The sequence below is a fragment of the Rhinolophus sinicus genome, chromosome 14, assembly GCF_057876585.1.
Source record: "Rhinolophus sinicus isolate RSI-liver-muscle chromosome 14, RSI-T2T, whole genome shotgun sequence".
Lineage (NCBI taxonomy): Eukaryota > Metazoa > Chordata > Mammalia > Chiroptera > Rhinolophidae > Rhinolophus > Rhinolophus sinicus.
Genome location: NC_142514.1, coordinates 6,962,786 through 6,990,730, shown reverse-complemented (window position 1 = coordinate 6,990,730; position 27,945 = coordinate 6,962,786). Strand labels below are relative to the sequence as shown.

The window sequence follows — 27,945 nt, the reverse complement described above, 5'->3', positions numbered from 1 at the left end:
CTCCCTGAAGACCTGCACAGCAGCACCACTGTAAGAGCTGGAGTCAAAAGCAAATTGCTCAATTGTGGAACCTTCCCTCCGCCAGCAGGGGATGGAACAGCAAGCAGCTGCTGCCCCCTACAGGCTACCAGGGACATAGCACCTCGCTCTACAGACAGAAGATGAAAAGATCCTATTATCTCGCCTCCATCCCGTAACCTGTCATTAGTGAGGTACATGGGTGCAGAAGCCTCCTCCAACAACGAGGAGGCCCACATCACCTGTGATAAATTAATAGGTGCCCTTTCAACAGCTAAGATGCGTACAAAAGGCTCTAACTAGGGAGAGCGCAGGCAGCAGCTTCAGAGGAATCAGATCACCAGGCAGCGCTGGAACCTAAGCTGAAGCCCCTGTCCCCCGCACTGTGACGCTGCCAGGCCTGCTCGCCCACCCTGCTCATGCCTGACAGGGAGAAGAGCTCAGCGGGTCAGACTTTGGGGTTTAAAGCCTCATCCTGCCACTTCCTAGCTGTAGGAACCCAACGGCCCTGAGCTCGTTTCCTCACCAGTTTGTTAGGATAAAACAAGTCAGTACAAATAAACCAGCACCGAGGCCGGCGGGTCATACAGCACAAGCCCTCCTGGCCTATGCAATCAGAGCTCGTAACTGATCAGTTAATCGAAAAATCAGTTAAAGCAGGGAATCATTAAAAATGGAGCCTACTCTGCATACCTGAAACACTTTACGTTGACTTAAAACCTATAAACGTACAGTCACTTGCTAATCTTTTGATGTAGAGCCAAGGCCTTTTCTTTGAGTGCAGGCCACAGACTGAAGTTCCCAGACGCCTTTCTTGTGTAAACCCCACCCCTAACACACCCTTCACAATTTCTAGAGCAAAGCGAGAACTGAAAGAAATCAGTAAAGCAAATCAAAGGACCAGATACTTCTAGAGTTTTATGATCTTCCCCTAGCTTCACTGTCGTCTTGCTCACACGTAAAAACACAGCAATCTTCTTAGCAATTCACAGTTACCAGAGCACTCGGCTTAGTTTTCATAGAACCCTCTTTTCACATTTATGTTTACAGAACACATGATATTTGTAGATCCCTCTGTTTACATTCATTTATATTTCACCTATGTACAGCATCTGTAGTGAAACTGCCTAATTCCTTAACAAATACAGTTGGAACACACAGGTTCAGGATGAGCTGACAGCCTCCTGGTCTGCAGACTGGGCGTGGGCGTGGCTGGCTGGGGGGCGGCCCGTTCAGGGCACCCCAGGCCTGGGCAAAAAGGTTCGACGGCGCCAACAGCTAGTCGGATGCTTCGAGGACTGTGTCTCATGCAAGCTCTTAACACTTTTTTTTAAAAAAATATGTATTTATTGAAGCTGCCACTTCATTTCACAAGAGATTTGGCCTGACTCAAAAGTACACACAAGACAAAAGGACACGGCAAAAGGCAAGTATAAGGTGCGGAGGAGATGTTTAACAAATGTGGTTTACTTTTCCTTTCTCCATCAAAATCCATTTTCGGTGAACTGTGGAAAAACTAAGCCATCTCAACAAAAAATTAAGCTGCATGCCTGATTCTGTTAGCAGCTCCTCCCCACCAGGCTGGAAAGAATGGCGCGACCCCTAAAGACCCTCCGGCCCAATTGGGCCACATGGGGGGGGCTTCTTGGCTGACACTGCTGGTTGAAGGGAGTGATCGCTGACTCAGAGTCACCCCACAGACTCAGCAAGCACAAAATGGAGAGCTGCGCCACCAGAGTCACTGCTAAGGCAAGAGGTCACAAAGGTGACAGCATGTCTTCTTCTCAACAAGGGCGATTTATCAGGACTCTCAGTTCACTGGGGGCCCCGAGTTCGCTCCTCTCGGACTCTGAGTGTCAGGGAGTGCCCCCGGGTAGATTTACCTCAAGAATCACCAGTGTCGGCCCCATCTCTAGACGGTTCAGACAAACTCAGAATGGCAGAGAAAAGATTTGTGGAGCAACAAGCATAAATCTTGGTTATAACTACAAACCATAAAGGAAAGGAGAGCTGGGAGGGAAGAAGGGAGGGCAGCAAACGCGGCCTCCAAAGCGCCACTTTATCTTCCTGTGGCTTCTCACAGCGCAGAAGTGGGATTAACTACGAGATCGTATTTTTCAACCCCAAATTAGTCAGTGGGCGAAATTTGACAGTGGGTGAAAAAATTTAAGTTGAAATCATCCTGGAAAAGGTAAGGCACACAGCTGTCCAAAGTACAACATGACATTCAGTGGTTCTCATACGGGGGGAGGGGGAGGCTTGTGGGGGATTTACTGAGTTTGCCACATGGAATGCCCACTCTTTAGGTCACACTCTAAGGACGCTTCGACGTCACAGTTCTTTCAGATGAGATAGTAATTGATTTTACACAGAAGCCGGTCCCTCTGCCCAAGGAAGAGCTTTGCATATCCCACCAGCAGCAATGGCGAGGCAGGAACTCTAAGACTGCACCTCTAGGAGAACAAGGAGGAAACAGGCCCACTTCTTCCGCAAGAAGGATGCTGCTGACAAGTCTGAATCCTGCCCGCAGTCACTGTGCGGCTCTGAGAAAAGGCACTCGAGTGCTCAGCTCAGTTCCCACATCTCCAAAGTGAAGACACTGTTTGGTGATCCAACAGTCAGCGCCTCTGATTACAGGAACTATGGCAAATATAAAGTGTTACCAGGAAAGCCAGGAACCCGAAGTATAAACAAAGCTGAATAACTATTTCAAATTCCATTTCTCTAATTATTACTCCTAAGAGTTTCGATTCATCTAATAATTATTTGTAAAAGGATACCTTGAAACTGAAAAAAACAACCTCTTCATTTACCTGAAAGAGGAAAGAATTTGAAGGGCACCGCCTCGTCTATTCAATAAACCCTCTCAGTCCATAATAGGAAGGACAGAGTAGGAAGAGGCAGTAATTTCAAAATCAGTAAGTGGCCTGGAGATTACAGAGAAGCCACCCAGAGACGGAATGAGGCTTTTCTCAAGTTCATCCTTTTCAGCAATTAGTTCTAAGCAGCTTTCCTCCCCCGACCTGCAGGGCAGGCGGGCGGGAATCTCAGGCACCCTCCCAAACAAGGCATGATGGTGTTATATTAAAAGAGCACCGTCGCTTCACTAAAGGTTTCCACTGTTGATGAGAGGGGAGCGGAGAAGGAGGAAGCCAGCATGGTCTGACCGGTGCCCAGGCCGCAGGCCCAGTATCCACGGTCTGGGCACATGACTGTGTCACCACCAGAATTACACCAGAGCCCAAGCCCCCAGCTGTTCACACTTGATTTTAGTCCCATGTTTCTCAGCAGCAGTTCCGAGGGGAGCCCCCGTCACGTGTTGCTAGTAACAGTTCATGCACCAAAATCTGAAGCTGATTCACTTTTTGAAAACAAATAAATAGAGCAGATTTAGGATTATCCTTATAACGTCCTCCCCAGTCACCTGCATCCAGACAGATGTCCCCAAGTGGGAAACAGAGGTGGGGAACGCAGCTCGTGTCAGCACACCTACTCTGCGACAGCCCGCAGAAATCAACCATCCCAGATTTTTAAAATAATAAGGCTTAAGACTTTAGATTTGCCATATTTATTTATTTTTCCTGGAAAAATACGTTTCCTGAAATCTCTAACTGGCTAGTTTCATTGCCCCATGCATGAATTCACTATTAAAATGAACTTTGTTTCCCCACCAAGTGCTTTGAATTTTATAAAACAAATATGTGTGTGTGTGTGTGTGTGTGATATGTCCCACATGTGCATATATACCCACACCCATACGTGGGGACTGTGCACAAAGAAACGCGTTGGCCCTGTGAATCTCATCCCTGAGAAATGTCTCGGTGTGGGAGACACCTGAGAACCACCTGTCCACGTGGCCCACCAGTAAGGGCACCAAAGTACTCTCACCACAGAGGATACGAACACAGGGAGACTCTGCCAGGAAGACCTGTGAGAGGTCTCTGAAAGACAGGCAACTAGCCACAGCTATTCTTAAGGAGAAGCTCACAGATGAGCTCCCCGAATTCATCAAGATCCTAACGGCCTTTTGATTACCAACCTCCGGTTAACTGACTCAAAAACCAAAGAGAAAATCCGTAGGTGCCCAGTGTAAGGTGGATGAGCTCCCCCGGGGAGGACTGAGATCAAATACACGACGTACACCCCCCTGGGCCAGGCTCCATCTTAACCTCGAGGAGAAACCTGAGGGTACAGGCTATTTCCGTACTAAGAGGACAAAACTACTGAGACACAGCCTGGCTCTGCCATGTAGGGCATCCTTATTTTTAATAATTCAGCGTACTGCAAAATACTAATCCTCGGGAAGGTGATAACGTAGAAACTATCGTCATTTAGAGAAATACGTTCTGTGTAGTCTGGCATTCTTTTGGTGGATGGATGCAGGGAAAGGATAGAAACAAAAAAACAAACAAACCAACAAACCCTATACCTTCAAGTTAGAGGAAGAGAGCAAGGTAGGAGACTCATCCATTAGAAAGAATGTGGTGTCAAAGCAAAAACCTGAAATTCTAGCTTAGCCCAAATCCATAAGCGCTGTATAAAAAGCACGTGAGCAACAGTGGGGCTGAACACTGAGGAACTAGTTGCGTTGAAACAAGTAAACAAGACACGTAAATGAAACTGATTTATTGCTTACTTCAAATAACCTAAAATCCTATGACTAAAAGGACTCTCGGAAGATGACTTAAGCCCAGTTTCTGTATCTAGGCAAGACAGGGCTGAGTTGCGCCATGCACACAACTGCCCACCCATTCTTCCAACCCATGGACTAGGTGGACTGATCCCGCCGGAGCCCTGCGGGAACCCAGCCACAGTCTGCGAGAGCCTGGGCACGTGTCCACACCGGTGACGAGAGAACTCGGGTCTACAGGAAACTGACAGGTCTGGAGTCAGTACTCTGGGGGCTGTCAAATCTCTGCCCTAGGAGGCAGAGGTCAGTGAAGGAGTACAAAGCAGTAAGCCACTTTCATTCTGGCAGAGTTTTGTCATCAACCATCAGAATTTCAACTGGGAGCTGACAGACTTTATCGAGACTGGTCTGTTCACCCGTCTCCAGCCCTGAGAACATGACATTATAGAGCAACTATCCCACTGTACGTCTGGGGGTGCTGGGTGGGTTTTGGGGGGAAGGGGAGGACTGAAGGGGCAAGAGAAAGTAACATCAGTGTCACGGCTTGGGTAGCATCAAGACCTGGGGACGGCTGGAATCACAAATGTGTCATGTAGGCACCACACGACTGTACTGCTCACCACAAAATCACAAGCCAGTTTTCACGGTCCAGAGAGGACAGAAATGAAAATCAGGCCGTTCTTTCCCAGCAAATAAAGCAAAACAATAATGTAGATGCCCCGATACATCTACCTATCAACGCCATTTGCACAGTAGTGACTACTCAGTAGCGGCCCTTCTGTCATAACTTACTTTTTTCATAAGGTAGAAATGATTCCAAAGTCATCCTCTAGTGCTGCAGACAAAGAATCAGGGCATTTGCCTTCAGCACCCCAAGCTCAGCTCTGAGTGCGGGGCACAGGCCGCTTCCACTGAGGAACTTTGCACTCAGCTGAAAACAAGAACAGCACACCAGATATTTCCCTCAGCACTGAAATATCCTGTTCCTCAAGGCTTGGCTTCAAGCTCCACAAAAACCACCCCGAGGTACCCCCCTCCCCGAGACCCCCCCACTTCCTCTGCAGAACTCCTTCTCGGAATAATGAGGGCTCCCTTATACTCCAAGCCGGGCAATTCTGCACCAAATTATATACGATTTTGGACTGTTTGCTAAAATTATACACAGCCTTGTGCTCTTTGCTAATTGTTTCATGTACGCAATTGCCTTTTCTCCAAATAAAATATATAAATTACTTGAGACAAAGGCTTCGTTTTATTCTGCAATTGTCTGCTCGTCCGGAGCATCCAGGAGATGACAATACACACACACACACACACACACACACACACACACACACACACGGCCTGAGAAACCTCCCACTGTGCTGAGGCTCTGAGCTGGGGGCCACGTACCAGCCATCACCTCTCCGGCAGGCACCCTGTGACTCTTGACCACGTCCATCCTGCTGCCAGGTCACAGCAGCGGGTCCTGCACCCACAACCTGCCACATGAGCCCTCGCTCGCCCCTTGGCGTGCTCCCTTGCCACACACCCTCCCACTGCCACTCCCACGAGGCACAAGCGGCTCACACACGACCACACAACTCGGCTGGTGCCCTCGTTTAATCAGGCTGCTGCAAATGGTTGGCCAAAAGCAATAAGGGCGTGACTGAGAGACTGTGGGAGTTTAATATAAAAAAATTAATAAAAAAAAAAAGAGGGGTCTACCTTTTAATAGGGCCCTAATTACCCAACTCATAGGATCAGCCCAAATGAGATGGGAGTTTATTTCGGGGTTTTTTTTTAATTATTGTTTTTTTTATATATATATAAATTGCTGCTATGTGTTTTCTTTCCTCTGAGCAATTATGCAGCAAGTACGTAAAGAGGGGGGAAAAATATTAATTAAATATAAGGTAATTGTAGATTGGCCTGGAGAGAATGAGTCTGAACTCTGGACAATCGCAGGCTACTAGGGTTTGAAGACTGCTCAGGGCCTCCCAGAAAAGAAAGAAATAAAAACACCACCAACACGCAGCTGCACAACAGCAGGAAGAGCAGGGCACAGAAGCACCAGCAGAGCAAAGGGGCCGCAGGGTTCCAAATACCCAGAAATCAGCGAAGCTGCCAAGTGCTTAGGGCTCGCTGCTAGGAAGGACCTCCAAGAGTTTGGCCAATCCGCCCCCCCAAAATGGACCGGCCATTCTTCCGGTGGTCAGTAATTAAATCAGGAGAGTGACATTTGAGAAGAGACTGAGGAAGTAAAGGGTTGAAGGACAACCGTGTTCAGTTTGGACTTTAATCCAAAACCAGCCACAACACCAGCCCGAGGGGCACTGCGCAGGCCCCACAGGAAACGCTCGCGCTCCCTAGCTAAGCAAGTGGCAGGGCGAAGTCTCCTGGCTTCACACCACAGGAACGTCAAGGAAGAACCCAGGCACTACCAAGAGGGACATGAAGCCGCTGTGGGGTGTGACACGATGCCAGCAAACTCCCTGACGCAGTCCTGGCAGGACCTGCACCGCGTGGGTCCCTGTACGGCTCACCGTCTGCCTCGGAAAGCCGCAGTGCAGGCTAGCACTCAGACTCGCTCGTCCTGGCTGGGACCTTCACGGCACCTCCGCCCGCTACTGCCAAAGGCAAGGGAAGCAAAACAGGTGAAACGCCAGGCCCCGCAGAAACAAAAGCTGGGTGGGTACATCCGTAAACTTGCTGTCACTATTCCAAGAAAGAGAAAGCTCTGAAAAGTTCGACCTGAAGCTGGCCCCTCCATGAAACTTGTCTGGTTTGTACAGAACAGATCTCACTACCCAGCCAACGGGACTGACAGCAGGCCCTGAAACGCAAACTGGGGTGAAAATGGGGCAGGCGGGCAGGGACTCTGGCTCAGACCAGAGCAAAAGCACACTGTAAAAAATATGACCTCCGGGACTTAGCAGGCCTCTTCCCTGTCAACAGCATAAGCGGACCATGTTGGCAACGAATATCACAATCCTAACTACTGAGCAGGCAAAACGGAGCTTCCGCCCTTGTCTGTTCGTCAAAGGCCACTGAGGTGCTCTCCCCTGTGGAGCAGAGAACGTCCATTCCAGACAATCAAGGAGCAATGTGGTTAGTTAGGCCCTGTAACCTCACCCCAACTTGGCCCCCAAAGCGTTCAGGTACCCCACTAATACTACTAGTCAGCAACAAACCAAGTGGTACATCACCAACCAGGATAAGCTTTTAGTTCCAGGAAAGACCAGGCTTTGCTAAGGAGATCGCACTAATCCCGGATGCCAGAAGGTCAGAGGTCACTGACGGGGTCAGTCCACACAACCCCTACTTTCCAGGGGGCACTACTGACGTAGAACTACAGGATGACACGGTTTCTTTAGCTTTAATTGTTAGAAAACGATACAGATACAACTTGGGCTCTTACCAGCGCCTCTCGGGGCGTCCCATTTTCACTTCCTGGAGTAGAGCTTGGCTGCGAAGAAAAACAAACAAAAATAAGATCACAGTGCCACCCAATGGACAGCCCCAAACCAAAGACGTTCTACTCAAGCAACACACACCACCTGTCTCCGAGCTCTCGCTGCTTTTACACGCCGCCGAGGAGGCCAGGTGGGCTACCTGTGAGCAGTAGCTGCAAGGCTCTGAAGTTGCCAGTGAACACGAAGAGGCTGTGTCTGGGTTCACTGTCACGGAGCCTCAGGAAGGCTGGCTTTGACGGAGGAGGGCCCAAGACCAGCAGCTGAGCAGCAGGGGCTCAGGCCATCGCAAAATCCACGGAAATGGCAAAGTCCAGAGGGAAGGCTTTCGGTGACAGCAAAACTTCCTTCTTGCCACCTCCCCAGCATGCTGACCAGGAAAAAGCAGAGAAGTGGAGAACCAGATCCACCCACCAGGGGGCCCCACCTGCCCACATTCAGGATTTTCTCTGGGCATCTATCTACTCGGAGCCAGGAAGTGACAACTGCACCAGTTACTAAGGACACCAATCCACAGTAGAAAAGCAAGCCAGGCTTACATCCTTTTTTTTAAAATAAGCTGATGACAGGCTGACAGATAAACAGACCAACCGACAGGCAGGCGGCACTGTGGCCCACTCGCCCGGCTCTCGTCTGTTTCCTTCTTTGGATCTCTCCCTTTCACCCTCACATCTGCCTTCAACCCTTAGTTGAGCTGACCAAAATTTACAGAAAGGGAGAGGCAGAGACAGACAGACAGACTCGGAGGAAATTTACAAATCTCCAAAACAATAAAGCAAGCAGTTTGCGACAGCTGTGATTAGTTTATTGTTACTGATGTCCAAGCCAATTTCCAATTATCCACAGATAACACCCAGACAAGTGCAGCTAATGTGTGGGTCTCAGGAGCAGCCTCTTCTCCTTCCAGCTCAGATGGCAAGTGCCAGGCTTCCTGGGAAGGAGGACAGAAGGCAGGAAAGGAAAATAGTCCACTCCACAGAAGGTCCCCAAAGAATTTCTTCCACCCAGTTGCTTCCTACCACACAGTGACACACAGCACAGTGGCGAGGACCTTGCTGGAAGAAGGACTCTACCTCCTTATCCAAAGTCCTGTCCCAAGAGCGCCTTCTTGTCCCAGGACAAGGCCAGCCAGCACGAAACTAGCTAGCACGTGTGGAACCTGACTGGAAAGTCTCGGGGAGATTTGGGCATGCTTTCCCGCCGCCCGGCATCCCCCAGCTCCAGGTATCAAGAAGCTCATGCATTGAGATCTCTAGCCCAGACCCCTCTCAGTTCCACATCCAATTGCATTCCTGCCTCCTCTTGGACTTAACAAGTCCTTAGTAGATTCGAAATCCCCTTCCTCTGCCACACATACCCGCTTCTAGTGTTCCGTGCATGAATGGGACAAGCTTCCACCGAAATCTGCAAACCAGAATCCAAGAGGCCATCCAGGACAGCACCTTCTCCCCCACTTGCCAGAGCCAACACATCAAGTCCTGCCAACAGTCCTTCCTAAATACCCATGGAATCAGTCCATCCACTTCTCTCCACATCCACTGCAATTACTATGGGCCAAGCTTCCAAAATCTCCTGCCGGGACGACTGCAACAGCCTGACCAGCTCACCCACAGCCGCGCTGGGCCTCTTCCAGTTCATTTCCACGCTGCAAACAGACTATCATTTCAAAATGATGCTCTGATCATCTATCTCAGCTCCCATCCACTCTCCCCCCCGGTAAACAACAACTCTAACAGAAAACCCTTCTCAGCGTGGCCTGCAAGGACTTGCATCGACTCGGACCGCATCTCGGGTCTGTGCGGCACCGTAATGCCCGCTCGCCCACAGCAGACACACAGGCCTCTGCTGCCTCGGGCCTTCGCACAGGCTATTCCTGCCCTTCCCTGGCAGTTCACTTTGTCCTTCAGCTCTCAGCTCAGTCACTTCCTCGGGGAAGCAATCCTCTGACATCCATGGCAGGGTCAACTCTCCCTGTCTGTCACACACGGACAGACTATACCTGTCCTTCATGGACGGAGCAGAACTGCGACTTTACATGTGTGATTATCAGATTGACATCCGTGTCCCTCACCAGATTATAAACTCCACGGGGGCAGAAACTGTTTGCTTTTCACTGTATCCCCAGGGCCTAGGACAGTATGAGCACTGATCAGGCCTCCCATAGATATTTGCTGAACGAACGAATGAATGAATGAATGAGCAACAAAGAAGAGAACAACAGTTTTAATTCAAGTGAATGGACTACTGTGTTTCCCCGAAAATAAGACCTAGCCGGACCATCAGCTTTAATGTGTCTTTTGGAGCAAAAATTAATATAAGACCCAGTAATTATATTATATATTATATTACATTATATTATATTATATACCATATAAGACCCGGTCTTATATTAAAATAAGACCGGGTCTTATATTAATTTTTGCTCCAAAAGACGCATTAGAGCTGAAGGTCCAGCTGCGTCTTATCTTCGGGGAAACATGGTATAAAGTTCATTATCTTCCAGAGGACTTCCTTCACTCCACCTGGTAAACGCTAACTGCTCACATTTGTTTAGCTCTTCCTTCATTTGATTCTCACAATAAATTTATGCAATTATTGCTGATGAGGAAACTGAGGCAAGGGAGGTTAAGTAACACCTATGACTCAGTTAGTAACTGGTACTAAAGGGACCTGAACCTTTCTACTTAATCAAAATAATCAAGTTTGGCTTAGACCACATTTTCTTAAGCAACAACCGTAATGCTACCCCATAAATAATACTGTAGGTTTTTTTGACTAGATGAAACAAAGTAATGCAAACAGCTTTAATATTTAGGATGCCTCATTCTGACTTAACCCAAAACTTAATTCCTGAGATCACTGTGAATCATTATCGCCAAGGAACTTCCCTTAAAATTAGTTTATCTCTTGAATAGCTACTATTTTCCAGAGGGAAAACTTTAAACAGTATACAGTACCAAGTAAGTCTCTGCCATCATATGCCTTTTTGTACCTTTCGAAATTGTGAGCCACGTTAAGTATATTTTGCTTTAAAAAAATTTTATATTCATATTTTTATATTATTTTATATTTTTTAATATTTAAAATTTTTTAAAAGGAAGCTTTCTTCTCATCCCAACACTCAGTCCCCTCTTCCTTAGGGGACCCACCACTGATGCTGGTTCCTTATATATTCTTCCAAAGATATTAAAAGGCTATAGAAGCACATATGTGTGTACATGTCCCCATCCAGGAATTTCCAACAGCAACACTCCCCAAATTCCTCAAGGTTTGGCTTCCCAGAGCCTTCTGGCACCCCAAATCCAGCCCTCCATATTCAATCTCGGGGCTACTGAGAGGAGCAAGCATTTCCCCAAGCGGCATTCCAATTCAGTGCTGTCTGAGGTCAGTCAGCCCTCATCAGTGACTGCGCAAAGGACTTCTCGCCAATCTGGGAATTGCCCAATACCGATTATATTCCAGATGATTCTCTAGCTCATGTTGAAATATCTGCAGTCTAAAATGGCCCATCCCCCCTTTTCTGTGTCAGTGTCCTTCAGAAAACTGTTTCTTGATGACCAACATGGCCTTCATCCTTATTAGTCTCCCTGTTGATTTCCTTGATAACACCTGAAATTCTTCATTGGATGATTAGTTTACTATCCATCTCTCCACACTAGATGTTAAGCTCCTTGAAGGCAGGTACTTTGCCATCTTACCTATTTTTCATACAACTACCCATTTATTAGAATGGCCAAAATGAAAAAAAAATAAAATACCAAGTGGTAGCAAGGATGTAGACAAAACGGTCCTCTCACACATCACTGGTGACAATGCAAACTGACACAGCCACTGTGGAAAACAGTTTGGCGTTTCTCATAAAGTAAAACATCAACTTACCATATGACTCAACAATCACACCCCTAGGTATGTATCCCAGTGAAATGAAAACTTACATTCACACAAAAACTCACACCTGAATGTTTACAGTAGCTCTATTCATAATCACCAAACCCTGGAAAAAACCCAAATGTGCTTCTACTCCCCCATCTTGACTGGAACTCTTCACTGCACTGTTTATGGAAGGCTGACTCTCAGCACTTAGAATATCACTGGTACTTAACAAATATGTGCTGGAATTGTGTTTAATTTAAAAAACTAAAACAAAGGAACCACTGTGCAGACTTAGGCCCAAATGAAGCAAGCAGAGGACAACGGCAGTGTCTTTCCCAGAACAGTTCACCTACGACCTAACACGAACCTGGCCTGCTTTCAGTGCAGTGTTGTGGCCTGATGGTTCTCAATCCCGGGGGAGAAACACCCCCAAGGGGCATCTGAAAGTGTGTGAAGGTGTTTGTGGGTGTCACCATGGGCATTGTGAGGGCAGGCGCCTGGGAGGCTAAACATCCTGCAAAGTATGCAATGAAGACCGCGCCGTCCAAACCACCACCAGGCCCCTGGAGCACCCTGACGACCCTGCTTCCTTATGCCAACGAGGAGGACAGATCCCATCCTGAACATGCAGCTCTAGAAGTTTCCTCAAAGACGGCAAAGGCCCGAGCAGCCAAGTACCTGTCAGAGCTGGATCCCCAAGCCCATTCAGGCCCTGAGTCTCACCGGTCCAGCTTTTATGAAAACTTAGCACTTCTCAAACACCTGCCCCTCCATCGACCCCCTTTAAGTGGTCACGTCGATTTTGTGGCTGGGAACAAATCCCTACAAATTAAACTCCAACTTGATCCTGGACTTCGTGACAGGGTGGCCTATGAATTTAAAAACAATACTAATAATAGCAAGGATTAGAAATCACAGCTGAGGTCTACTGCAAAGGTACAAGAAGCAGGCTCTAGGCAATCCAGTCAGGATCCGTAGGGGCCAGAGTGCGGAGAGCAGGAAGAGGAGGGCAAAAGCACAAGCCTGCTTTAAAAAACAAACAAGCAAGCAAACAAACAAACGACCACAGTGACAGAGAAAGAAACGCTTTCAGTTTAACAGAGACAAAAGAACTCTCGCTCCTGCTGCCCGGGCACTGACCTTCCCCAGCCAGAAGGTGTGACCGTGTGCTGACCTTGAAGCACAGCAGAGGTCAAGGGCACACACAGCTCAGTCTGAGCAAGTGGCAGAACATCCAGGTCTAGGCGCAGTCATTCTTCATCTGCTTAGTGCCTGTGGAACTCTGGGTACGTCCTAAGCCAGTCTGGCCTATAGTTCTTTGCTGGGAAGAATAAGATTCAACAAATATTTTTTGAGAGGCACTGGTACCGTGGAAAATGTGTGAACGCTGGCATTAATAACTGAGTGACTGTGGGTATACTGTTCAACCTGAGCCTCAGTTTCCTCATCTGTGGGAATAGTGGGAGTAATGCCAGCAGCTGACGTTCAGGATGAGCTAACAGAAGTTATACCGTGTCACTGCCCTGCTCAAAATCAACCAACAGACTTTGCTCTGTGATGGAGTAATAGGGGCCAGATGTACCTTCCTGCTGAAAACAACTAGAAAACTAAATAAAAGAAATGGCACCACTGTTTGTAGACATTGGACAGCAGGCAGTGCGGGACTGTGATTCCTGACAGAACAGAAACAAATGATATGGTCCCTAAGATCACCCTGGCTTTCTGCCAGGAGGCACAGCTCAGACCCAAGCACGGGGTGTGGGGGGTGGGGGGAGGAGCAGCAGAGCATGGCAGGTTCACCCAGTTGAGGAAACAGGGACTAGCATTTAGGGAGGCTAAGGCAGCTGAAAGGTGTAGGGCAGAGTTCCCGGGCAGAACGCTACGCAGAAAGAGAACTCCCGAAATCTGCCTAGAGGTTCCCTTAAGTCTTTGCTGAAGATTAAAATGTGTACATAGAGTGGAACTCCACGAGGTTGGAAATAGGGTGATAAAGAAGTTGTGAGCTGAACAGTGCCCAGAACCCTCACAAGTCCCAAACACCGGAGTGGAGAATCCTCACTGCCCATTCAGAGCATTCAATAGACACCTGGAAGGGCCGTATGGGGTGGGGAGGGGGGATTGGATTAACCCCAGGGTAAAGACAACCCCAGATCCACCCTAAAAAGCTTAAACAGGACTTGAAGGACTCAAAATGAACCAAAAGTAACTCAACTACTCACCAGAACAAAGATCAAAACTCTGTAAAGTAAGACCACAAAATCCAGACCCTGAACAGTGCAAAATTCAAAGCATCCAGCATTCAATCAAAACTCTCAACATATGTCAACAAGCAGCAAAGTGTAACACATAATAAGCAAAGTCAGGAAAAATAATTAGCAGAGAAGAACATTAAGACATAACTTTATTCAAGAATTGAACTCAATTTAAAAAAAAAATACAAATATTGAATCAATTATATTGTACACCTAAAACTAAATTGTGACATAAAAAATTTTAAAAAAAAGAATTTGTTTTTTAAATTTAAAAAATTTAAAAAGAAGAATTAGAAAAAAGAATTTAAAAGAAAACATGTTTATAGTAAGGAAGGAAATATAAGCTATAAAAAGAAAGTAGAACTTCTAGAGATGAAAAATATAATATCTGAAATAAAAACTTCAAAGTGGAATGACAGCAAATTAGATACTAGCAAGAAGAAAAGGTAAGTACACTTTAAGACATGGCAACAGAAACTGACCAAAATGAAGAATGGGGCTGGGGAAGGAGACCAAATAAATTTTTTTTTCTAAATAATGGCTGAAAATTTTTCAAGCTGGATGAAAACTACAAACTCACAGATCCAAAAAGCTCCACAAACCCCAAAAAGAACAAACAAAAGCATACCAAGGCAAGGGAAAAAAATAAAAGAGCATATTGGGCCGGCCCGGTGGCTCAGGCGGTTAGAGCTCCCTCCTCCTAAGTCCGAAGGCTGCCGGTTCGATTCCCACATGGGCCACTGGGCTCTCAACACAAGGTTGCCGGTTCAACTCGAGTCACGCAAGGGATGGTGGGCACCGCCCGCTGCAACTAAGATTGAACACGGCACTTTGAGCTGAGCTGCCTCCCGGATGGCTCAGTTGGTTGGAGCGTGTCCTCTCAACCACAAGGTTGCCGGTTCGACTCCCGCAAGGGATGGTGGGCTGTGCCCCCTGCAACTAGAAAAAAAACCGCAACTGGACCTGGAGCTGAGCTGCACCCTCCACAACTAAGACTGAAAAGACAACAACTTGAAGCTGAACAGCACACTCCACAACTGAGATTGAAAGGACAACAACTTGACTTGGAAAAAAGTCCTGGAAGTACACACTGTTCCCCAATAAAGTCCTGTTCCCCTTCCCCAATAAAATCTTTAATGAAAAAAAAAAGAGCATACTAAGGCACATCATAATCAAATTGCTAAAAACCCATGAAAAAGGGAAAACCTTATAAACAGCTAGAAAAAAAAGAGAAACATTACCTACAGATATTAATCAAGATTAAGAATGACTTCACACTTCTGATCAGAAACTATGCAACCCGAGAAATAGTATTATTAAAATGCCCACAGACAAACAAGTCAACCTAGAATTCTATATCCAGTGACAATAACTGTCAAAAATGAATACAAAAGACGTTTTCAGAAAAAAACAAACAAAAAAAAAGGCTGGGAGAATTCGTCAATGGTAGACTTGTACCACAAGAAATGTTAAAAGAAATTGTTTAAGCAGAAGGAATAAGGAAAACAATACCAGATGGAAACATGGTCTACACAAAAGAATAAAGCCAGAAATGATAAATATGCCGTAAATATAGAAGATATTTCAAATATATACATTTTCTATTTTTAAAATGCAATTTAAAATGTACTGTGGGGTTTATGACATATGTGGAAGTCAAATCAATGACACTAATAGTATAATGGATGAGAGGGGAAATAGAAGCATGCCATTGTTCCTACATTATGTGTGAGTTGGTATAATATCACTTGAACGTAGGCTGTGGTAACTTAAAGTAACATATGGTAAACCTTAGAGCAATTAACATACCAAAAAAACAACCATAAAAGTAGAAGTACAGCTAAACCAACAGTAGAGATAAAACAAAATCCTAAAAAAAACAATTCAATCCAAAAGAAGAAAAGAAAATAGGGAACAAAGAACAGACTTAAGGCTGAAGGAGGGGCAAAGCTGAAGGTGGCGGACAAAACGCCAGGCGGACCTCAGGAGGCCAGTCCACAGACCATATCATCAGATGCTCATTCAGCTGGATCTTCAGATGCACATGTGGATACAGCTGGACCCTCAGATAGCGATGTGCATATGGCAAGTGGGACACGACCTAAGAGCCCAAGGAAACAGAATTATAGGAATGAAAGTGCCCACGAAAGCCTTTGTGATTCTCAGCAGAATCTTTCAAGACCTCTTCCAGAAAACAAACTTAAAGCATTGAGTATTGGAAAAATGAGTACAGCTAAGCGAAGTTTAAGAAGGAGCAAGAAGAATTGAAGAAAAAGGAGGATGAAAAGTCCGCTGCTGAGATTTATGAGGAATTTCTTGCTGCTTTTGAAGGAAGTGATGGTAATAAAGTGAAAACATTTGTGTGTGGAGGTGTCGTTAATGCAGCTAAAGAAGAACATGAAACAGATGAAAAAAGAGGCAAAATCTATAAGCCGTCTTCAAGATTTGCGGATCAAAAAACTCCTCCACGTCAGTCATCCAACGAAAGACCGCCATCTCTTCTGGTGATAGAAATCAAAAAACTTCCACTGAAGAAAGGGGAAAGAAAAGAAAAAAAGCAATTTGGAACTCTTCAAAGAATTGAAACAAATTCAAGAAGCGCGTGATGAGAGACATAAAACAAAAGGCAGGTTAAGTTGAGTTGAGGCGCCTGTCAGATTCTGAAGGTCAGTGTTGTTCCATGGATGCACCTTCAAGAAGAAATAGATCATCTGTTCTTGATGATTACGCACCTGGGTCACATGACATAGCAGATCCAAGCACAACTAATTTATACCTTGGAAACATTAACCCACAGATGAATGAAGAAATGCTGTGCCAAGAATTCGGAAGATTTGCACCACTAGCCAGTGTGAAAATTATGTGGCCTAGAACAAGAAAGAGCAAAGAGATAGATAAAGAAAGAGCAAAAGAGAGAAATTGTGGCTTTGGCCTTTATGAATAGAAGAGATGCTGAAAGAGCTTTAAAAAATTAAAATGGAAAGATGATTATGTCTTTTGAAATGAAGTTAGGTTGGGGTAAAGCTGTGCTTATTCCTCCACATCCAATACACATCCCACCTTCTAAGATGGAACACACGCTTCCTCCACCTCCATCAGGAATTTTAATGTGCCTTTTAATGCGCAGCCGGGAGTGCTTAAAAAACCTCAGTACTCCCATGTCACCACCGCCTAAAAACAAGGAGGATTTTGAGCAGGAATCTGCTCACCCCAAAACATCGCATGATTGAGTTTGTTGTACGTGAAGGGCCAATGTTTGAAGCTATGATTATGAACAGAGAAATCAACAATCCACATTCAGATTCTTATTTGAAAACCAGACACCAACCCATGTTTACTGTAAGTGGAAGCTTTATCCTACAGGGAGATTCTCCAACTAAATGGCAGACGGAAGATTTTCGTATGTTCAAAAATGGATCTTTTTGAGGGCCGCCACTGTTAAATCCATACCTGCCTGAGATGTCAGAAGAGCAAGAAACAGAAGCTTTTGTAGAGGAGCCTAAGAAAAAAGGAGCACTTAAGGAAAAACAAAGGGACAATTTAGAAGAAATTCTGCGAGGGTTAACGCCAAGGAAAAGTGATATTGGAGGTGCAATGGTGCTCTGTCTCAGTAATGCTGAAGCTGCTGAATAGTGGACTGCAATACTGAGTCACCGTCCATCTTAAAGACACCCCCTCCCAAAAAGATTGCCACATTATATTTGGTTTCTGATGTTCTGTACAACTCTTCAGCCAAAGTTGCCAATGCTTAATATTATAGAAAACATTTTGAAACAAAGTTATGTCAGATATTTTCAGACCTCAATACTGCCTATCGTACAAGTCAAGGCCATTTCTAATCTGAAAACTTTAAGCAACAGGTAATGGCCTCCTTCAGAGCATGGAAAGATTGGGCAATTTATCCAGAACGATTTTTGATCAAACTACAAAATATTTTCTTAGGACTTGTAAATATTATTGAAGAAAAGGAGACAGAGGACATACCAGGTGAGCTCGATGGTGCCCCGTTGAGGAGAAGCTTGATGGGGCATCTCTGGAAGATGTCCGTGGGACTCCTACAGACACCGCTCCCAGTGACGACCTCTACGGGGTGGGTCCCTACCAAAAGTTTTGACGACAGTCTCGATGGAGCACCTTATGCAACTGAAGACTCAAAGAAGAATGACCCTATATTTAAAGTGGCCTCATCAAAATGGGAAGCTGTAGCTGAATCTGAATTGGAAGCACAGGCTGTAACGACTTCTAAATGGGAGTTATTGGACCAGCATGAAGAATCAGAAGAAGAAAATCAAAGTCAAGAAGAAAGTGAAGATGAAAAAGACACTCAAAGTTCCAAACCCAAAGAACATTATTTGTACTCTAATCCGATCAAAGAAGAAATGACTGAGTCCAAGTACTCTGAGATGAGTGAGGAAAAACGAGCTAAGTTTCATGAAATCGAGCTCAAAATTATGAAGTTTTAGGATGAATTGGAATCTGGAAAAAGACCTAAAAAATCAGGCCAAAGCTTTCAGGAGCAAGTAGAACACTACAGAGATAAAAAAAATTAGAAAGAGAACGAGAAAGAGATGAGAAGGATAAAGAAAAATTGGAATCTCGATCAAAGGCAAGGAAAAAGACGAGTGTACTCCAACAAGAAAAGGAAGAATCACCATCGGGTTCAAGGGCTCCTCGGAGGTCTAGGTGCTCACGGTCTAGAGCTCCTAAAAAATCAGGGAAGAAATCCAGGCAGATCCCAGTCTCGATCTCCACACAGGTCTCATAAAAAGTCAAAGAAAAACAAACACCGACATAAATTTTAAGATGCTGTGACTTATCGGAAATGCGACTTTGTTTTGTGCTTGAACAGTCTGTTTAAAAAAAAAAAATTCAAGTGAAAGAGCATTCCTGGGTTTTTGTTTATTTGTTTGTGAATGTACGTGTAAACTCATGAATAACGGCATCTGTAGACCTGCCATTGTTTTATATTGTATAAATTACTTCCATTGTGACTGTTTCTCAAGATGAAGTTTTTGTTGTGCTAATGAATTTCATCAGAAATGTGTATAATGGATCTGCTGGCAATAGTAGTATTTTGTTTTAGGATGTTGTGACTTAGCAACATCCTTTTGTAGCTTTGACAATTTGAATTAGATTTCAAATAAAATCTGAACAAAACAAAAAATTTTTTTAATTTAAAAAAAGAACAGATTTTTAAAAAATGCAAGATGGTAGACTTAAATCCAACGACAGGTAACCCCCATATAATACAGCACTTCTATAACACGGTTTTGTTCTAACATGGTCTGAGAATTAGAAAAATCCCTGAACGACACGGAACAAAATAAAACCTTACTAGTGATGACGAAGAAAACATTATTTAACACATATTAATGTTATACTTTTGGTGAAAATTGCTTTAATAAAGCTATTTCTCTTAATTATAAAAATATAGTGGTATGTTTTTTTTAATTTTTGGAACCTAACCACCTTTTTTGTACTAGTTCTTTATTTCATATAACACGGATTCGCATAACACGGCATTTTAAGGAAACCAACAACCGTGAAATACAGGGGTTACCTATATAAATAAAACGCTCCGATTAAAAGGGAAAGATTATGAGACTGGGCGGGTGGATAAAGCAAGACCTAGCTGTATGCTGTCTACGAAAAGCTCAATTCAAACAAAGACACACATAGGTAAAAAGCCAAAGAATGAAAAATTATATACCATGCAAATACCAAGCATAAGAAAGCTGTAGTGACACCATTAGACAACTTCAAAGGAATAGATATTACCAATGATAAACAGGGACATTCCAAATATAAAGGAGTCAATCAAAAAGTCGTAATACCCCGAATAAGTATGCACACAATAAGAGCTTCACAATATATGAAGTAAATCGGACAAAATTTTAAAAATAGACAAATTCACAATTATAGTTGGAGATGTTAATAATCTTTGCTCCTTTATCAAAGTCAGTGAAGATACAGAAGACCGAAATAACACTGTCAATCAACATAAACTGACATTTGAGGAACACTCCATCAACAACAGTAGAATACACATTATTTTCAAGTTCATGAGGAAAGTTCACCAAGACAGACAACAAAACAAATCTCAAATTTAAAAGATTTGAAAACAAACCAAGTGTGTTCTCTGACCACAACGGAATTAAACTAGAAATCAGTAACAGAAAAAAATCTGGAAAAATTGCCAAATATTTGGAAATGATACAACAGACTTTTAAATAATCTACAGGTCAAAGAAGAAATCACAGGGGAAATTAGAAAACAGTCTGAACTAAAGGAAAATGAAAACACAACATATCTAAATTTGTGGAATGCAACTAAAGCAGTGTTTAGAGGGAAATTTACAGTTTTAGGTACTGACTTTAGAAAAGAAGCTAGAAAAATAAGAGCAAATGAAACCCAAAGTAAACAGAAGGAAAGAAATAAATGATACAGGGCGGGCTGGTTGGTTCAGTTGGTTGGAGCTCACTGCTCATGACACCAGGGTCGCTGGTTCGATTCCCACATGGGCCAGTGTGCTGCGCCCTCCACAACTAGACTGAAAGTAATGACTTGACTTGGAGCTGATTGGGTCCTGGAGGAGCACACTATTCCCCAATATTCCCCAATAAAATAAAATAAAAAAAGAAAAGAAAAGAAATGATACAAAAACTTACAAATAGAGGAAAATCAATGAAATAAAAGCTCATTTTTAAAGACACTAATTTCCAATATTAGGAATGAAAAGGGGGTAAACCATGGCCGGCCTGGTGGCTCAGGCAGTTAGAGCTCCATGCTCCTAACTCCAAAGGCTGCCAGTACGATTCCCACATGGGCCAGTGGGCTCTCAACCACAAGGTTGCAGGTTCAACTCCTCAAGTCCTGCAAGGGATGGTAGGCTCTGCCCCCTGCAACTAAGATTGAACACGGCACCTTGAGCTGAGCTGCCGCTGAGCTCCCTAATGGCTCAGTTGGTTGGAACACGTCCTCTCAACCACAAGGTTGCCGGTTCAATTCCTCAAATCCCACAAGGGATGGTGGGCTCTGCCCCCTGCAACTAGCAACGGCAACTGGACCTGGAGCTGAGCTGCGCCCTCCACAACTAAGACTGAAAGGACAACAAACTTGAAGCTGAACAGCACCCTCCACAACTGAGATTGAAAGGACAACAACTTGACTTGGAAAAAAGGCCTGGAAGTACACACTGTTCCCCAATAAAGTCCTGTTCCCCTTCCCCAATAAAATCTTTATTAAAAAAGGGGGTGAGGGAATCACTGCATTTCTACATTTAAAAGATATTAAGGGACTATTATGAAAAACTTTAAAACAACATATTTGACAACTAAAATGATATGGACAAATTCCTTGACACACAACATACCAAAACTGTCACTAGAAAAAACAGAAACGTTTAATAGCTTTATATATATTTAAAAATACATAATTAAATAATTTAAAACAAAAAAGAAAACTATAAATAACCTTCATAAACATAAATGTACAAATCCTTAACAAAATATTGACAAATCAAATCTAGCAATATATAAAAATAGTAACACATCATGACCAAGTAGAATGTACCCAACAAGCAAGACTGGTTTAATACTTGAAAAATCAATGAACATAAATCACCATGTTAACAGACTAAAGGAGGAAAATAATAGGATCCACACAACAGCAAAAGGAGCACCTGACAATACTCAGCAAATTAAAAATAAAAGTTGAATCTCCTCCACTTGATAAAGGGCACCTACAAAAAAAACTATAGTTAGCATCATACTTAAATGTGAAAGACTGAATGCATTTCCCCTAAAATGAGGAACAAAGCAAGAATGTGTACTCTCACTATTCTTTTCAACACTGTACTAGAGAAGTCCTAGACAGTACAATAAAGCAAGAAAAATAAAAGATATGTAAAGTGGAAAGCAAGAAGTAAAACTGTCTTTATTGCAGATGACATTGTTATCTATGGAGAAATAAGGGATCTACAAAAAAGCTATTAGAATTATGAGTTTAACAAGGTTGCAGATACAAGGCCAACATACAAAACTCAATTTTATTTCTATATGCCAGCATTGAACAATTAAAAATGAAATTAAAAAATAAAATCCATAAATATAATAAGTCAAAAATATGAAATATATAATCGCTTCTCGGCCTTTTGGCTAAGATCAAATGTAAAAATATGAAATATTTAGTGGGAAATTTAACAGAATGTGTACATGACCTACACACTTAAAACTATAAAACACGGGGCCAACCCGGTGGCTCAGGTGGTTAGAGCTCCATGCTCCTAACTCCGAAGGCTGCCTGTTCGATTCCCACATGGGCCAGTGGGCTCTCAACCACAAGGTTGCCAGTTCAATTCCTCGAGTCCTGAAAGGGATGGTGGGCACCGCCCCCTGCAACTAAGATTGAACACGGCACCTTGAACTGAGCTACCACTGAGCTCCCGGATGGCTCAGTTGGTTGGAGCGTGTCCTCTCAACCACAAGGTTGCCGGTTCGACTCCCACAAGGGATGGTGGGCTATGCCCCCTGCAACTAGCAACGGCTACTGGACCTGGAGCTGAGCTGTGCCCTCCACAACTAAGACTGAAAGGACAACAACTTGACTTGGAAAAAAGGCCTGGAAGTACACACTGTTCCCCAATAAAGTCCTGTACCCCTTCCCCAATTGAAAAAAACAAAACTATAAAACACTTGAGGAAAATCAAAGAAGGCCTAAACGGAGACATATACCATGTTAGTGAATTAAAAAATGAATAATGTTAAGATGTCAATTCTCCCACAAATTAATCTATGGATTTCACACAATCCCAATAAAAATCCCACCAAGCTTTTCTGTAGGAATTGACAAACTGATTCTAAGATTTATATACAGATGCAATGGACCAAAGCTGAAACAATTTTGATAATGAATAGTCTTCCCACTATCTGATTTCAAGATTATAACGCTACAGCGATTGAGGCAGTATTTCATTTGTATTAGGATAGACACATAGACATATGGAACAAAATAGAGTCCAGAAATTGATCTATGTATATACAACTTTTTTTGACAAAGGTACCAAGATAATTCAATGCAGAAAGGGTAATCTGTTCAACAAATGTTGATGGAACAACTGCTATCCATACCTCAGCCTTTACCAATGAGCACATGAAAAGGTGCTCAACATTACTAGTCATCACAAAAACACAAATTAAAGTCACAATGAAATACCACTACAAACTCACTAGAATGGCTAAAATTTAAGACAGACAATACCAAGTGTTGATATGGATATGGGGCAACTGAAACTTTCATACACTGCTGATGTGAATAAAAAATAATACAACTTTGCAAACACACCATTTATTATAAAACTAAACATACACTTACATATGACCCAGCAATCCCACTCATAGATATTTACCAAGAAAAATGAAAACATATGATCTCACAAATAGCCTCGATGTCCTGAATTGATCCAAAATGTTTACCTTTCCTGGTTATTTTGACTTTGGGGAAGAGCCAGAAATTTCACCGTGCCAGATCCAGTGAATGATATCCAGTGGATGAGGACACACCGTAATGTGTTTATTTGACAGAAATTGTCGTACCAGAAGTGATGTGTGACACGGAATCTTTCCGCTGCCGAGTGCCATCCAACAGAAAGGCAGGGATGTTCAATATGGGAAGCGGCACGTCAAACCTTAGGAAAAGTGTCTGACAAGTTTCAACTTGTTCAGTGCAGTCAGTTGGGTGTGAGCTACGGTTGAGAAAGAGTGTTTTGAAGTGTGCCGTAAAATCATCCTCCATCATGACAACGCTCCACTCCGTGTCACTTCTAGTACAGCAATTTCTGTCAAATAAAAACATTACAGTGTGTCCTCATCTACCTTATTCAGTGGATCTGGCATCGTGTGACTTCTGGCTCTTCCTCAAAGTCAAAATGATTCAGGGCATCGAGGCAGCCACAACAGTACAACTAAAGACTCTCACGAAAGAGGACTTCCAGACCTGTTTCAGAAAGTGGCAAGAACATGGGATAAGTGTGCCTGAAGTGAGGGGGAGTATTTTGAGGGGGATTAATGGCAATGTGTCTTTTACTGTAATAATTTTTTTTTATTTAAACAGTCACCATATTGAGTCATCACACCTCGTACGTGAATATTCATAGCAGACCCAAACTAGAACCAATCATGTGGGGAACAGACTCTACATTGACTGATGATCCCCCATCTCCTGGTATTCATGCCCTGGTTTTGTCCCCTTGAGTGTAGGTGGGACCTGTGACTTGCTTCTAGCAAACAGAATATGGCAAAGGTGACAGGATACATGTAATTGCATGTGCACAGTTACAATACACAAGAATGTAATGTCCAATTTGCTAAGAGATTCTCTCCCTTCCTGGCTTTAGGAAGCAAGTGGCCATGTTGAGAAGGTCCACGTGGCAAGAAACTGGGGGTCGCCCCTGGCTGACAGCCGGTAACAAGCCAAGGCCCTTAGTCGGCAGTTGTTAAGGAACTGAATGCGGCCAACAACCACATGAGCTCAAAGCAGATCCTTCCCCTGTAGACTCTGAGATCACAGCCCTGGCAGAGACCTTGACTGCTGCTGCCTATGAGATGCAACTGAACTGTGCCCTGATCGTGACCCACGGAAACTGTGAGACAAGAAACATAGCTAGGGGCCGGCCCGGTGGCTCAGTCGGTTGGAGCTCTGTGCTCCTAACTCCGAAGGCTGCCGGTTCAATTCCCACATGGGCCAGTGGCATCTCAACCACAAGGTTGCTGGTTCAACTCCTTGAGTCCCACAAGGGATGGTGGGCAGCGCCCCCTGCAACTAAGATTGAACAGGCACCTTGAGCTGACCTGCCACTGAGCTCCCAGATGGCTCAGTTGGTTGGAGCATGGGCTCTCAACCACAAGGTTGCCGGTTCGACTCCCACAAGGGATGGTGGGCTGTGCCCCCTGCAACTAGCAACGGCAACTGGACCTGGAGCTGAGCTGCGCCCTCCACAACTAAGACTGAAAGGACAACAGCTTGAAGCTGAACGGCACCCTCCATAACTAAGATTGAAGGGACAACAACTTGACTTGGAAAAAAGGCCTGGAAGTACACACTGTTCCCCAATAAAGTCCTGTTCCCCTTCCCGAATAAAATCTTAAAAAAAAAAAAAAAGAAACATAGCTAGGCACATAATTTGTATACTTTCTGGGTATATGTTAAACTTCAGTGAAAGTTGAAAAATAAAAAATTTAAAGTCTAGGGAATCATTCTAGATCATTCTAGAACTTTGTGACTCAATAAGACATTATATCTAAGGTATTAAAAACATTAGCTACGTTGCAAGAAAATGGCTAGTTGAGAAAGTTATCTTTACAACGGAGAAATATGACAGACTACCACCTTAACCCAGCAACAGACTTATCCTCAGTAATGGGACAAACTGGTATCACATGCCTCCCGGTGTGATTCACTGAGAGGGACACAATTAACACCTATATAGTATCCTCACAAAAAATGTTTAACCTGGATCTAAACGTGAGGAAAGAAATCAGACAAATCCAGACAGCAGACACTATAAAACAGATGGTCCGGACTCTCCTAAATGTCACTATCATGAAAAACAAAAAGGCAGATGAGCTCACCAGAAATGCCTGTGTATGTTCACAGACAGACACGTATTTTCACAGCAGCACTAATTATAATAACCCAAAAGGTGAAACAACCTAAATGTCCATTAAGCGCAGAATGGTTAATAACAAATGAAGGGCTAAATATGTTCACACGATGCGATAACCATATATAGTAGTGACAATTAACTGTTCCATGGGTGAATCTCATAAATATAACGCTGAGTGAAAGAAGCCAGACACACTTTATGATTCTGTTTATATAAAGTTCAAAACAGAGAAAATTAATGTATGGATTTTCTGTCAGAATGGGGGCAACCTTTAGGGACTGGTCAGTGATGGACAGACATCCGGGGGGTTTCTGAGGTCCTGGTAATGTTTGATCTCTTGGTCTGGGTACTGGTTACACAAATGTGTACCCAAGAGCCAGACTGCTGGGGTTTATCCCAGCTCAATCTGAGAGTAACTACAGTGGCACTCCTGACTCCCCTGACTCTCTCCTTAGAAGTCTCCTGGCACTTTTAGGAACAGCTTCAGAATAAACAGCCTTGACTCTTAGAAATCCAGAAAGGTAAGGGCTGGGGCAGCAGTAAGGAGGGCAGTCTCTCCTTTACCCTGAAACCAAAAAAGCCAGAAGGAAATCCAGGCCTTCGGATACCAGACAGGAACTCTTAGGACACTTCTCTATTTCTAAGTTGAATGAGTTTTATTATATTTCTGCACCCCCTCACACCGCCTCCCCTAAAAAAAAAGGAAAGAAAGAAAGAAAAAGAAAAAGAAAAAACGAGTACGTCACTGAAATCTAAAAGTCACAAAGGACTGCTAGGATAAATACCAGCATTTGGGGTGTTCCTTTAAATTTAGAGGAAATTACTTCAGAATAAAGAACACCTTTAGTGGACTGGTGGTCAACATGGTAAATCGTACCCCAAAAGACATTATAATACGGCCTGAGGAAAGGATTAGCTTATTTGTGAATGAAAACGAAGAGTTTATTGAATGGAATAATAATAATGGACAAGACACTAAGCCACGCACTATTCTAAAATAAGTTAATTCATTTAATCCTCAGGGCAATCCCATGAGATAAGCACTAGTTTTATTCCCATTTTGCAGATGGAGGACCTAAGGCCAGAGAAGCTAAGTAATTTGTCCAAGATCACACAGCTTGTAATAGTGGGGCTAGGATTCTAAGCCAGTGGGGATGGCTTCAGAGCCCATACTTTTAACCACTGCTCTACACTACCTGTTAAAGGAATAAAAGGGTTGGTTATTCACCCTTAACCTTCTGAAATGAGATACGGGTATCACAGGGTCCACTAACAAACTTCCTGTGAGAGACAGAACACGAGCTCAGCCCCACAGGTGTGATGCAGTTCTCCCCACATACAAACCAAGTTGGGCGAATTCTCTGAGCAGTTCTTTCAATTCCACTCTGCTTTGACCGGAGAAATGGAAAAGCAGGTTGATAGGACTAGAAAATGAAATGGCAAGTAACTGGTAAAAAAGAGTTGGTTCACTTCAAAAGTGCGCATGTGCAGCTTATTGTTAGAGTGACAGAATTTGGCATGAAGAATTCAAGTTTTTCTCCAGGCTGCCAGCGTGTTCTGATGCAATCCCATCTCTACCAGCTTTGGAAAGGAGGGCAAAGGAGAAGCAGAAATGAAAAACCAAATAAGCGTTGGCCAAGCCCTCTTTCCACATGTACCGAGGGCAATTTTCAGAACCAAGGAAATCCTTGGGCTCCAAATGGCGAGATTTCTAGTAATCCTCACAGCACTGGCAAATCAGATGCCACAGAAGACCCTTTCATCTCAGCCCGTGGGCATTCCTAACGTGTCACAGTTCAGAGAAACCCAATTGTGAGGAGCCTCAGCATTTCAGCAAGCTAACTGGGGTAAAGCAAGAAAGCAGGGCCCCTCCTCTCAGGACATCCCACACTCCAGGATGTCCGACAATGAGAAGGCCAGAATCAGCCCTAGTTTTTACAATCCCATGTTTTACAATCCAGACACCTTTGTGAATCAGTCACTCTGCTAGCAGAAGCTGGTCTGGGGAACACACAACTCCTCTAAGTGCAATGCCTGTAATCAACTTATTGTGAAGAA

At 43.9% G+C, this 27,945-nt stretch overlaps 1 protein-coding gene and 1 pseudogene across 4 annotated transcripts in view; one reads left to right on the top strand and one right to left on the bottom strand.

Annotated features, from left to right (window-relative positions):
• The window catches only part of PEX14 (peroxisomal biogenesis factor 14), a 125,860-nt gene that overhangs the window by 96,638 nt on the left and 1,277 nt on the right, over positions 1-27,945 (bottom strand). Inside the window, exons 2-3 of one of the 4 annotated variants that reach the window (XM_074334063.2) lie at positions 8,049-8,096; positions 5,441-5,579 (exon numbers count right to left, since the gene is read on the bottom strand). The exons of 1 other annotated variant lie outside the window; for it this stretch is intronic. In XM_074334063.2, coding sequence (XP_074190164.1) covers positions 5,441-5,449 — 9 coding nt within the window. In that variant the 5' untranslated portion in view covers positions 5,450-5,579; positions 8,049-8,096. Of the gene's footprint in view, positions 1-5,440; positions 5,580-8,048; positions 8,097-16,228; positions 16,250-27,945 lie in introns of those variants that run through there. 2 more of the 4 variants (XM_088790111.1, XM_019746767.3) reach the window with 2 other exon arrangements.
• On the top strand, positions 17,433-19,580 carry LOC109455230 (U2 snRNP-associated SURP motif-containing protein pseudogene; annotated as a pseudogene).